At 41.9% G+C, this 14,222-nt stretch overlaps 1 protein-coding gene across 1 annotated transcript in view; it reads right to left on the bottom strand.

Moving 5' to 3' along the window:
* ARHGAP15 (Rho GTPase activating protein 15) overlaps window positions 1-14,222 on the bottom strand; it is a 362,484-nt gene that overhangs the window by 327,324 nt on the left and 20,938 nt on the right. Inside the window, exon 2 of the mRNA XM_054381341.1 lies at window positions 97-171. Within this exon, the coding sequence (XP_054237316.1) occupies window positions 97-171 (75 nt within the window). The remainder of the gene's footprint in view (window positions 1-96; window positions 172-14,222) is intronic.

The raw sequence follows: 14,222 nt of genomic DNA on the forward strand, positions 1-14,222 counted from the left end.
CAAAGCCTCGTGGTATTTATTCTTTGTGTAACATTTACATTATAAACATTTAAAACAACAAGAGTGATTTATCACTGCTATGGAGCAATTCCTTACCGTGTGGTCCTGCGTGCTAATGATGTCTGCAAGGGTTAGGTTGTGTTGGGAATGATTTCTTCTGTGGCGATTTATCTAACAAAAGGAAACAAAAGAGAAAATGCAGACATTTACAATCAGAAAGAACTGGAATAGCTGCTGGTAAAGATGGGCCAATAAACTGAATCACTGGGTATGGATGGAGTTTTGGAAAGCTGGCTGCATTTGCTGTGGAAAGTGATGTTTCTCCGAGCCTGGAGTGTGTGAAACATCCAGCTACTAAACCTCTAGACAGCTCTGCTATACATCAGTTCAGTTCTGGTGTCCCACTGGCAAGTTTCCTTTAAAGAATGAACCAACTGATAATAATTTCAAATGATGGCTTTTCCATCAGGAATCTGAAAAGTTGATTAACTGGTTAGGTGATCCTGAAACTGATTTACAGAAACGGGAAAGATGCTGATTAGAACCTCAAGGACGCAAAGCAAGACAAGGGCGAAACTAGAAAGTGATTGGGAACAAGCACATAATAGATCTGGTACATTTGAACTGTTCTAAAGGCTGATTCTAAACTCTCTGTGACCAGAGGGCTAAGGCAATATTGGACTCTGATCACAGTCTCACAGTATATCAGAGGTTAGAAGGGACCTCAAGAGATCATCAGGTCCAACTCCCCTGCCAGAGCAGCATCACTTAGGGTAGTCTGCACAGGAATGCATCCAGGTGGGTTTGGGAAGTCTCCAGAGAAGGAGACTCCACAACCCCCCTGGGCAGCCTGTTCCAGGGCTCTGTCACCCTCACTGCAAAGAAGTTTCTCCTCACGCTGAGCTGAAATCTTCTATGTTCTAGTTTGAACTCATTGTTCCTTGTCTTATCCAAGGAACCACCCAAAAGAGCCTGGCCCCCTCCACTTGACACCCACCCCTCAGCTATTGAGAGACATTGATCAGATCCCTCTCCAGCTTCTCTTCACCACGCTAAACAGCCCCAGGGCTCTCAGTTTCTCTTCACAGGGGAGATGCTCAAGTCCCCAAATCATCCGCACAGCTGATACTAAAGTGTTCCCAAACACCAAGTCCTTGATTTCCTTCAGTTCCCCCTTTTTTAGCAGGAAGCCCCTCTCACCATCTCTGACTTAGCTGTGTAGAACTAGTGCTTTATACCAGAAATTATTAAGGCTAAATAAAAGTTTCATCACCAACCAAGCATTTGGCAGAACACAGCATTTCACCTCCTTACAAATCTTCAAAAGTACAGGTCACCCAAAAATGTGGGTTTGTGGTGCATAAAAATTTTTACTGCTGTAATTTAATGTCAGTCAATAATAATAAAATCTGGATTTAGGATCCTGCAAAACTCAGTTGATTATTTCCTCTTATAACCAAAGCCAAAAAAAAAAAAAAAGGCAAACAAAATACATTCTCCACTATTTTCCACTGTATTCATCATAATGCATTCCCTTTTTCCCTATTAAAAGAGAGTTAACCAAAAGTCATAATGTATTCTGTTTATATTCAAGTGGCTGAATATAGAAAGTGTTCTTAATTAATCCAGAGGGCCACGCTTTAAAAACAGTTAAACATATTATGATCCCATATTTCCTTTTTTCTTTCTTTCCCCATTTTTTCTTCTCAGCACACATTGCTTTCATGTTTATTTGTAAGCAGCAACATTTTTAAGCCTTGAAATCTATATCCTAGATATTGCTCTCCTCTCCCAGTCGGAGCTAATGAGCTTAATGAATTACCAGTTCTGAATTTAATACAAACATTTCAAAGAAAGAGATGAAACATTCTTCACAATTCAAATAAGAAAAGTTTCTCTGACCTATTTATGAAGAATATCACTTAACAATTTCATTAGGGGTGAGTAACAGCTGGTGACATGGCTGTGTCCTAAAGTGTTTTTCTCTCTTAATATTCTGCATCTTAAGCAATCGAGCCTTCATAAGAAATACTTTAGTCAGTGGCAGTCCCTCCTTTGGGGAGAAAAAAAATGTCAGAGCACATTTTCTGTATTTTGCAATCTTGTTTTCAGGAGTGTCATGTTCCTGTTTTATTAGCATGCAGGGTAAACAAGAATGATTTGCTGATGCTATTGAGAGAACTTCTAAGATTACAGTCTTTCTATTTAGATTTCTGATGGAACTTAATATTAATGCAGGCAGAGGCACAGATATAAATTCAAAATAAATTAATTCAATTTATCTTTTTCTTTATCTTTAGTGTTCAGCAACTCTGAAGGTTCTATAGTGCTCAAGACTTATAACTAAAGTATTCAGGTCCAGATCACAGCAAATCTTTCTTACTCAGATCCCTCATTCTAATTATTCCTTTACATACCACAGAGCTTATTGCCCAGTGACGCTTTGTAAAGGATGTTCTTCACTCATCCAAATTAAATAACCAGGCACACTACCACTCCACAGCATCTATTTTAACATTCAGCTGCTCTCTCCAGGAACCATATGTGTCTGTTGGGGGCCCTATATTCAACTTTGTGGAGTGCACAGCCCCCATCAGAGGTTTTGGTCTGGCCTTTGGTTCAGTGATCAGAGCATTAGCAAAAGCAATGCTTGCATTCGATATAGGCTAAAAAAGAATACATCAGGAGCACTAAATCCATCCACAACCGAATGAAGAAAGGACATAGTAAAAAAACAAAAAACAACCCACTGTTTCTGTGGTTCCAACAAATGAAGAGGAGCAATGTAATAAAAAGACAATAGCCAGACTTCCAGGAAATATGAAAGGAGGAAAAAAAATTACTTCCAGTTATGGATGCTATTCTGTGCTTTAAAACACTCTTCACTGTGTGCAAAGCAGAAATGTTAAGGCAAACTGCATGTGCACAAGGAGGAAGAGATCTCTTACCTGGTTATTTAATGTGATACTTTGGTAAAAAGGGTTTTTCCTTACAGGGCAAAAAGAAATTTACATCAGTTACATTACTCTGTAGCCCAGCAATGAGCAATCTCACACAAGAAAGTCCTAAAGCTCCAAAGTTCAGATCTAGCTACAGAAATACAACCAAAATCCACAGCTGTGTAAACCAAGATCAAGCTCTTCTGGAAAAAAAAACACCCTCAATATTTGGCTTACAAATGGAATTAACAGAAACTACAACAAAGCTCTTAGTCACTTCTATCTTTTAGCCTTTTAGTTTAGCAATAGACTTTTTTTTTTTTTTTAATAATTATTCAAAACAGCTTGACAAAACTCACCAACAGCAGAGGCAATATATTCTTTAGGACTGATTTGATAGCATTGCAGCAGGTCTTATACAAATTAGGTCTTGGATATATTGTGCAAACACTGTTGAATGAGTTTGTTCTATCATTTTCCTTACGCTATATTGAGTTCAATGTTCTTACTAGAACCTGGGTGTCAGTAGTCGATATACTCATGTTCCAACACACTCTCAGTTTTCAGTGGAGTACCAAAACACTCAGAAGGAAGTGTAGGCTCAATTATTTCCATTCAGTTTTAAGTAGACAGACCATAAAGGAGATGTTTTGAGATGCATTTCTTTCTTTTTTTTTCCCCCTACAGATCCATTCAGTTACCCTAATAAACTGAAGCAAAAACCTAAATAATATCTGTCATAAGTCCTCTACCTCACCTCCCAGGGTATGATGAGAGGCAGAGAGTTGGAGGAGAAGCTCGTGAGATCCCTTTTTGGGAAAGGCAGCTTATCAGCAGTTTTCTGATTTGATGAACATTCTTCAGTCAGCAACAATGTCACCTGCAGCACTAAAAATCCACTCTGCGAGCGCTTGCAAGTCTGTGGGCAAGTCTGGTTCTGTTAAATTCAGCCCCAGCAGCCTCCCCCCTCCCCTTCCCTTAGCTAAAGGGTATTCATCTCCTACCAGAGTTATTTCAGCATCTAAGCACTAATCCGTCATCATCCTTCCTACAAAGGCAAAGCCTCCATTACATATGCCTGGTATCTCAACACGAAGGGACAACCATCTGACAGCTGCTCTTTTAACTTTGATAAAATAAAATACAATAACCTGATGCATAATTTCATTTCTTTCCCTGTGTTCCCATCTGTTCTTCAACTTCTCCCTCTTTTTCTGGGAATCCATCATGACCAACTCGTCGTTAGTCCCTTCAAAGAGAGTGGCATTGATTTAACAAGAGACATGGAGGACTGATTTGGATTTTATTTCCCAATACAAGCATCTCTCTGACCTAATTCATGTAGTCAATGAGAAGCAGCATTACCTCTTTTGGATTTCCACCAAACTTAACAAAACCTGCTAGGGTTTCTCAAAAGGTCCAGGCAGGCTGCTCTACAGCAAAGAGCAGGCATAGAACCACAGAATCACAAAATGGTAGAGGCTGGGAGGGTCCTCTGGAGATCACCCAATCCTACCCTCCCTTGCTAAAGCAGGGTTACCCACAGGATCACAACGGCCAGGTGGGTTTGGAATCTCTCCAGAGGAGAGTCTGCAACCTCTCTGAGCAACCTGCTCCAGGGCTCCAGCACCCTCACACCACAGGCATATTTCCACATGTTTAGATGGAACCTCCTGGGTTCCAGTTGGTGTCCATTGTCCTGTCACTGGGCACCACAGAAAAGACTCTGGGCTCCATCCTCTATAAACCCCTGCCCTTTAGATATTGGCTGTTCCTCTCCAGGATCTGCAGCCACAGCTCACTCAGCTTTTCCTTCTAAGAGAGATTTCAGTCCTAAGGGACATGGGGCAGGCAAGAAGCAGAGTCAGGACTCTCAATTTTAGGAAGGTAGACTTTGAGCTCCTCAGGGAGTTAGTCAGTAGGACCCCATGCAAAAGGATCCTCAGGGACAAGAGGGCAGAGCAGAGCTGGCAGATCTTGAAGGACACTATCCTTGGAGTGTGAGAGCTCCCGATCCCTGTGTGTCAGAAATCAAGCAAAAATGGGAAGAGAAGAGAACAGCATGACTGAGTAGAGGCCTGCTGGTCAAAATAAAGAGCAAGAGGAAACTTCACAGACACTGGAAGCAGGGACAGGTAACGTAGGAGGAGCAGAGGAACACTGCATGATTGTGTAGAGATGAGGCCAGGAAGGCAAAGGCACAGCTAGAACTGAACCTGGCAAGGGATGCAGAGAATAACAAAAAGGGCTTCTACAGGTCCAGTAAAAGGCAAAGAAAGTTAAAGAAAGTGCAGCTCTGTTGAGGGGTGAGCATGAAGAGCTGCTGGAGTGGGTCCAGAGGAGGGTCATGAAAATGCTCAGGGGACTGGAGCACCCCTCCTACAAGGACAGGCTGGGGGTGTTCAGCCTGGAGAAGAGAGGGCTCCAGGGAGACCTAATAGCAGCCTGCCAGTACCTGAAGGATGCTACAAGAAGGCTGCAGAGGGACTGTGTGCAGAGGGCCTGCAGTGATAGGATGAGGGGAAATGGTTTGAAATGAGAGAAGATTGAGATTGGATGCAAGGAACAAGTTCTGCACCATGAGCATGGTGGACACATTGAAACAGGATGCCCAGGGAGGTAGTTGAGGCCTGGAAATATTCAAGGTCAGGCTTGGCAAAGCTCTGAGCAATTTGATCTAGGGTAGGATGTCTCTGCTCAGTGCACAGTGGTTGAAGTAGGTGACCTTTGGAGGTCCCTTTCCAACCCAAACCATTCTATGATTCCTGAATTCACTCATAGCTCTAAATAATTAAGAGAATTTTAAGATATTCCTAAATGGTTTAAAAGACTCTCAGACAAATTATTCACCACAGGTTATTTACCTACAGCCCTGGATGCGTTCCTGTGTGACCTGTCCTAAGGGGTCCTGCCTTGCAGGGGGTTGGACCTCTGGAGGTCCCTTCCAGTCCCTAGCATTTTATGATTCCATGAAACCTCACCTAGAAGGAGCCTGGGTTTGTTCAAACAAGAAACACCTCACGCAGCAGAGAGATGTTTTGGCCAAGAAACCCTGGGCTGACATCTACCTGCTGTGTTCTCCATCAAGGAGAAGGTTCTCCTGGAGGTTTTATTAGATTTCTAACAAAAAAAACCCCACAAACTCTCATGCTGTTCATGCTTTGACCTTTCATTTTAGAGGTCTAACTATTGTTTTGCTTCATCCTGGCCACACTGCAATCCTGTATGTGAAGATTCTTTTACAGACACCCAACTAAAGAGAGGAAGCCCCTACTGTTAAACCCCCACTACTACACATTGCTCTGCTCTGGACCTGATCCAGCAAAGCACTCTGCAATGGCCTTAAGTGTTTTTCTGGATCAGGGCCAGAACACTCCATTCTTTGTAGGATCGAACTTACTGGTGGCAGCCTCAAAAGTTTGCATTGAAAGCACAAACTGGTCACATAAACTTCTGTGAAAGCCATGCCCTCACCAGAGGAGGGGTGGTGATGCCTGATGTAGTGATGTCTGTGGTCATTTTGATCCCAGTCACTCCCCATAATGTGGTGACAGCTCATAAGTGCTTAGACAGAGAAAGTTAACAGAAATGTATTGTAGCATTTCTTAATGGCCCCATCCCTTGAAAGACACCTAGGCAATGGCAAGAGAAAGGAAAATCCTGCAACATTTCACTCGCTGCCATGTTCCAAAGGGATTTGTTTTGATTTAAAGATTCAGTCTTGGGCAGCATGGCAAGTCCATCGTTACCTACAGAAATTATTTGGAAGCAACTCTGATATGATGTGGTTTCTCTTCTGCTGTGAAAGGTGCTGAGAAAATGCCATGGGGCCTCCCAGTCAAAGAAGCCCTTTTGCCATCTCAGCAGATGAAGTCCATCCTCAAGAAATGGAGAATGGAGGCTGTCAAGAAACAGCAGGAGCAATCCCCTTGCGTCTGCAACCTGCTGCTCCAGATGTTCTCAATGCATTAGAGCTCAGCAGATGACTCCATTCAGCCATGGGGAAAACTCTTGTATCCCAGCAGGCTCCTGGCCCACATCTGGAACCTCCTGGCTTACTCAGGAGCCTTCCTACTGCCATCCTCCAGATTACATTAGAACCACATCATTAGAAGTTTTTCTTTTTTCTCCTCTTTCTTAGCAGAAAAGGCAATTGAGACTACAGGGCAGTATAATGTGACGTTATCTCTGCTTTTTATTTCTAAGACTTACAAGGAGAGATGCACAATGTGCAGCTTCAGTCCTGCCCCCAGCAGCCCACCTGTGCTCCTCCCCCTCCATCCCCATTCCCTCACAAACTCATTACAACTCAGGTGACCAAACACTTTGCTCGGCAATAGGAACTTGCATGGATGGAGCTTTTGTGTGCTGGCTACGGAGCAGATAATCTCTCTAGGCAGGATTTCATAAGAAAACCACTTCACAGCCCTTACAGACTTGAGTCTGTTACATGCAACATACTCTCAGCAGAATCTGCAGACTGAAATCAGTGAGGGGAAAAGGCAAAAAAAGAAAAAAGCAAGCAGGATTGTGTTGCCTGCCTCCTACGTCTCTCCCTTTGAGCACGCTGCCCTCCATACTCAGTTCAGATCTCCAGAGCCTGTGAAAATAATGATAATGGTTTTGCTTCCCTTGACCTCTTGCTCCCTTATAAATCAGAATCCTATAGACCTTTCCCACAGTGTGAGGGTCCTCCTTCATATTCCAGCCCGTGAAGGTAGGTAGTTTATATCAAGGCAAACTAATGTCGGAGGCGTGCTCCCTGGACCTCAGAACAGGCTGCAGACCAATGCCCTGCTGCAGTTTGTTCAGCTGCTTCATTCATGAAATAAAAGTAAAATAATTATTCAGATCCCAGTTTCAGTTTCAGACAGTGTTCAGGTGAACTGATTCTCTGTGAGCAGAGAATAAATAAGTAATTGTGAGCTTGATGACAAGGCACAGTCCGTTCCGAACTGCCCTCTTCTTCCCCCCAACATCACTGGAGGGCTGATCCAGATTTGGGGTATCCAGTCTGGGCTGACATTTTAACACCAAGGTTAAGCATACATCAGGCACTAGGTCCTTTTCTCCCTTAGTGGCTCACTGTTTCCCAGGAGCAGATTTTCTCTAGAGTGGGAGCCCTTTTGTTCCCCTCTAGTTACTCCAATAGACTTTGAAATTTGTCCAATTGATCTTTGCTTTGAGGGAGTCCCAGCTGATGTAGTTGGCTTCATTTTTAGCTATTTCAGGAGCAAGAGATCTGCCAAAACCATATGCAGAAGAGGAGACAGCTACAAAAGGCTCTTACCACCCATATGAGCTCAAGAAATCCTAAGGGTTCTCTAAATTTCACTCAGATTCTTGTACCTGGGGATCAAACTATCAGACAGGGACCAACAGCTGCGTCACCTCTAATCCTCAGGATTTCCAGCTGGAAATCAAACTGGAACCTGCACTCAGAGCTTCATTATGCTTTAATTATATTAAATTCAATACTCATTGGTTCAGGAACAGAACATTTAAAGTGAGCCTTTTTTTATGCATTTGTACTAGAGTTTGTTTATTCTTTTTTTTTTTTTTTTTAACAGCCTGTAGTATGTATTTGTTACATGGATTTGGTATCCAACAACATGCACAGTGACAGCATTCATCCAGCCACACATAAAAATGTGTATTATGAATTAAATTAGATCAATGAGTCCCCTGCTCAGATTTTTCCTTTCATCATGAAGCTGTTACTTTTGGGTCACCATGATGTTAGAATATATTCCTCTTAATTACTGCAGGTGCCCTGGTTAAACTGCAGGTGTACAGCAATGATAGAGGAAATAATGAGTAAAAGCAGCAGGAAAAAAAGAAAACAATGCAATGGGCATCAGTATTTTGCCTCTGACATCTACCTCTGCAAAAGCCTCATCTTTGATGTAGGTCTAGAAAAGGTAAAAATCAAAGTTCCTACAGAAAGAGTAATGCTAAATTACCTTTTCATGTCCCCTTTGTATCTTAGGAATATAAAGACAATAAATGTGAGAACTCAGATATGGCAGCAAACTGTCAACAACTCCAACCTGAAACTGCACCCCAGAACTGTATTCTCAGGGCAAAAGGCAAGCAAAAAAAAAAAAAAAAAAAAAAAAAAAAAAAAAAAAAAAACACCAACAAAAAAAACCCCCAAACCACTAAAAAAAAAAAAATCACTTTCAAAAATTCATTGGTACTTAGTAAGTAAATGTGCAAAAAATTACATTAAAAAATTCTTTAGAAAAATCACAGCCAGCACATGCACTACAAACAAAATGCTTCCCAAAGCTCAGTCTCTCCTGAAAGGAGAGCCTTAACAGAAAGAGAGTCATTAACATTGATGTCACACTCCAGCAAGTCATCACTTACTGTACCCCAGATAAATACCCTTGGATAAAATACTGTTAAAATTGCTAGACAAAAGCTCAGCCCTCTCCAGCAGGCTCTATGGCAGTGCATCTCTTTATCCTGCCCACCTAAATGCTTTCCCTCAGATTCCAACGAGTCAAGAACTCACCTTATCCTACTGCAGAAGCAATTTTTATTTTTGAAGGTTAATCCAACTCAGCAGGATTTAGGGATGGCACTTTTGCTTGGTCGTAGGCATGTTGGCTCAGGCCAGACAGCTGTTTGGACACTCTCCACTGGGAATCTTGCCCTCAACACCCACAGTTGATGCACATACATGGTCTACTGGCTGCCTACTTCCATGCCCATCTGTTCAGATGGCATGGTGCCCACTCACAAGTTCGCTGGATCCTTGCCCTTAGTGTGTAGATGCCAGGCAATGATGGGCTTAGATGGGCAGCCTGCAAAACACTGAAAGTGATCATTTTTTTTCCTGTAGGAAGTCCTTCCTCTGTGGTAGCACTGAAGCATGGACACCACATGCTACCCTACACTTAATAACACCTGTGGACATACAGGTGCCAGAAACAGGGAGGGAAGGGAGGAGTTTGCTGAGGGAGAAAAAAAAAAAAGGCAAACAAAATACAAAATGGAGAGAGACAAACCAAATGATAAGGATTCCTGTGTGAGAATATGCTCTATACTGTCAATGGCAGCGGAGGGATACCCAAACTGACTTCAAACAAACTGCCTCAAGGATCAGAGCTGCAGAACTGTGGCCACATGAACCAGAGCTCAGCCTACTTGATACTGCTTCCCAGGCTAGCATGTTGCTGATATCCAGCTTAAAACTACCCTGAGCACTGCACACCACTCTGTGTATAAAAAAGCAAAGACAGATCACACTGAAACCAGTGGGAACCAAATCCAGACCTGGCTAGAACTATTTACCTGCAGTACCCATTCCATACACACCAGACTGCAGAAAATGCTCCAAGGTAAACCACAAGTGCACTGCACACCACTGTGTATAAAAGCAAAGGCAGATCACACTGAAACCAGTGGGAAGCAAATCCAGACCTGTCTAGAACTATTTACCTGCAGTACCCATTCCATACACACCAGTCTGCAGAAAATACTCCAAGGTAAACCACAACACCAGCAAAGGTGGGTAGTAAAAAAAGCTATTTTAACAAAGATCCACTTTGATTTCTGTCATTACCCTTTGAAGTAATAACTAAGAGATCTCTGCTACATGACAAGGGATTCTTCATATAAAAATTATCAGAAAACAAAAGCTGCCTTTTTTGTGTGTTTTTTTTTTCCTTTTATCCTTTTATCTGCTTGGGGATGTGAGTTAGGGGTGAACCTTGTAGAGTAGGGTTATTGGTTGGACATGGTGATCCTGAGGGTCTTTTCCAACCTGAATGTTTGAGTGATTCTTTTTTGAGTCCAAAAACCAACCATATTGTAGCTATTTCAGGAGAGAGCAGCAATGTTCAATGAAATTTATCATTTTCTTCCCAAATATAGTTTGATTAGCAGCAAATCAACACATAATAGCAATTCAATCATTTTAAATAAGCTACTTAAATTAATATTTTGATAGTGATTCCAAAGTAATATTTTGATAGTGATTCCAAAGTAGTATTTTGATAATGATTCCAAAGTAATAGCTTATTAATTTTTTTCATTTACATTATTTGAACAACTTTATGTGTGTGGTATTTTCATAGGTAATTTGTAGTTCTTTAGCTTTCCTTCATATACTGCATGGGAGTCATTAGAACAGTTCCTTGTCACAGTTTCTACTTTTTGATTAGATTACTGCAGCTTTTAAAGGGAGGGAAAGGAAAAAAAAAAAAAAAAAAGAGAGAGAGACTTCTGCAGCAGAGAACACTTCCAACAGAATCTTCCAGGACTCCTTTCTGCCAATGTTCTGGTGAACAAACTCTCAACACTTACAAACACTCATGGGAAAAAAATTAATAAAATGAGTTGCAAATACCCACAAAACATGTTTTCAAAGTCATTCTAAAGAGTTTCTCTCTCTCTCTGGGTTTTAGGTTTTTTTTCCTCCCCCTTCCCCTTGCCGAGCGCACCCCAATGCTGCTCTAACAATTGCAGATTCTTGCTAGCAGGCTTGAGAAGAGATTTAAAAGCTACAGCATGGCTGGATCTGCAACCTGGCTTGGGGGTCTCATCTAGTCAGCAGTGGAAGCCTCTGCTCAGAGGCACATTTAAGCTGTGTCTAACTTAGTGCTTACTCTGGGGTGACTGGATTGGAGCTCGCTGTCCCTACCCTAGAGAATTGTTTGCTGTGTGGAGACATCAGTCCTGTCTTTGAGCATGCTCCATCGAACCAGTCATCTGTGGCTACTTGATCTGGTTTGGTCTGGACATATTGTCAGATCCTTGTGTCCAAGTTTCACAAGAGCAGTGCTGGAAAAGTCCTGGCTCCAGAAGGAAATTAGGTTTATAAACGATGCAAGCCAAAAAAAAGAAAAAAAAAAGTCACTATGAAAATTCAAAATCTGAATTAAAACCACTTTGCCCTGACTTCCCAGCTTAGTTCAGTTGCTTTAATCTGAAGGAGAAAAAAAAACCAAAACAAAACACTGAGAATATCCCTTTCTAACTTTAAGGTTGCTGATTCCAGTCAACACAGGCTATGATGACGGGTTGAGGGAGCTGGGGGTGTTACAGCCTGGAGAAGAGAAAGCTCCAGGGAGACCTAATAGCAGCCTGCCAGTACCTGAAGGATGCTACAAGAAGGCTGCAGAGGAACTGTATGCAGAGGGCTTGCAGTGATAGGATGAGGGGAAATGGTCTGAAATGAAAGAAGAGCAGATTGAGATTGGATGCAACGAAGAAGGATGGAGAGAGACTGTTTGCAAAGGCCTGCATGGACAGGGCAAGGGGCAATGGCTTCAAACTAGAGAAGAGCAGATTTAGATTGGATGTTAGAAAGAAGTTCTTCCCTATGAGGGGAGTGAAACACTGGAACAAGTTGCCCATGGAGGTGGTTGAGGCTCATTCCCTGGAGATATTCAAGGTGAGGCTTGATGACAGACTGATATAGTTGGGGATATCCCTGCTGAGTGTGGGGAGGTCAGACTGGATGAGCTTTGTAGATTCCTTCCCACTCAGCCCATTCTATAATTCTTTGATTTTATGATTCTAAACTGCTGGCTTTTACAATGGAAAGTCCTTTGGTTTATGTCAGTACAGGAATTTTCACAAAAAGTATATTTTTAACGTGACTGGAAGGAATAGCTTCTAACACAGGTCACGGCTGACAACCCCAGAGCTAAATCTTATTAAAAGCTATTCAGAGATGAAAATTAGAGACTGTAATACAGAACCACTTGGATACCCGTCAGATTGATAATATCTAGATGGACATGTAACTTGCCACCTGCTCCCCCTTCCCTTTGCACTAACAACCTGAGTAAGCTGGTGAATGTTTGGTGTTTTTTTTTCCCCCACCTTTGTTGGCTCATATTAGCCTCTCAATATCATCAGAACCTGTAATCTCTGAAGAAAATCAGTATTGCTTATGAGCACTTTTCAAAATGCATACACAGCAGAAGAAAGAATGAAGCAAAGTTTTCAACCAGATTTTTCCCAGGTGTCTTTACAAACACTGAGATGAAAGAATTAGAGCAACCAAAACAATAACTGATCTACTTCAAGTAGTTTTTTAAGCAAACAGCTGATTTTGCAAAGGTCAGGCAGCAGGATGACTCCTTCCTATTCCATTGACATCATAATATTCAGCTAGGGAAATAATGAAAATATTTTAAAAGCTTAACTTTTCCTCACTCTTCCTCTGAGATTTCTCAGTTTTATATTTAATCACAACCTTAACAACAAACCAGGTAGGACAGCAGTGATTGCTAATACTGCTACCCAGCTCTGGGATTCTCCACTTGCAATTTGCCTTATCTCATATAAAATTAATACCCTCACATTTTCACAAAAAAAAAAAAAAAAAGGAAAACACCAAAAAAAACCAAAACCAACCTGCTGATGTAGAGAAAATACTAGAAGGGAAAGGTTAGGGTATGTTTGGTTTTGTTTTTCTTTTTTGAAAACACAAAATAATTAGTTCTTAAATTTGAACGGATTTGATTCCTAGGCACACAGGTTTAAAAGAACAAGGGGAGGGAAATAAATAAAAACATCCCCCAATAAAACCTACAACTGCAAAATGCTGTTTACCTTTCATAGACAAAGAAACATTTCAAATAACACAACTCTCCCTTTTGTGCTCACTCCCCAAGCTGGGCCATGTGCTGGAGACAACGTGTAGGAGAGGGAAGTGCCTATTTCTTACCCAAGCACACTGAATCCCCTGGGTTTACTCTTGTAGCACTGACAGCAAACCATATCACCTTAATAGAGAGGGAAAAAAAAAAAAAAAAAAGGAAATGGAATTACCCTGTTTGAAACTTCTGAAATGTCTAGACAGACTGGAAATTGCCCCGATTTCATTTTCATTTCTTCTGCTTTGATGGAAGAGTCACCAACCTTACACAGAACAAAAAAAACCCTCAACTAAACAAAAGGTTTCTCCACTGTCATTCAAAATATGGGCACTTTTTACAATGACTGCATCAGCAGAGAAGCTGTCAATCTCATTGAAAAAGAATTTCAAATATTAAAATCTTGGAGGGAAAAAAGAAGGAAGGAGCAGGGGGAGGGGAAGAAAAGGGAGGAAGGAGCAGGGGGAGGGGAAGAAAAGGGAGGAAGGGGCAGGGGGAGGGGAAGAAAAGGGAGGAAGGAGCAGGGGGAGGGGAAGAAAAGGGAGGAAGGAGCAGGGGGAGGGGAAGAAAAGGGAGGAAGGAGCAGGGGGAGGGAAGAAAAGGGAGGAAGGAGCAGGGGGAGGGGAAGAAAAGGGAGGAAGGAGCAGGGGGAGGGAAGAAAAGG

The sequence above is a fragment of the Indicator indicator genome, chromosome 5 (assembly GCF_027791375.1).
Source record: "Indicator indicator isolate 239-I01 chromosome 5, UM_Iind_1.1, whole genome shotgun sequence".
NCBI lineage: Eukaryota > Metazoa > Chordata > Aves > Piciformes > Indicatoridae > Indicator > Indicator indicator.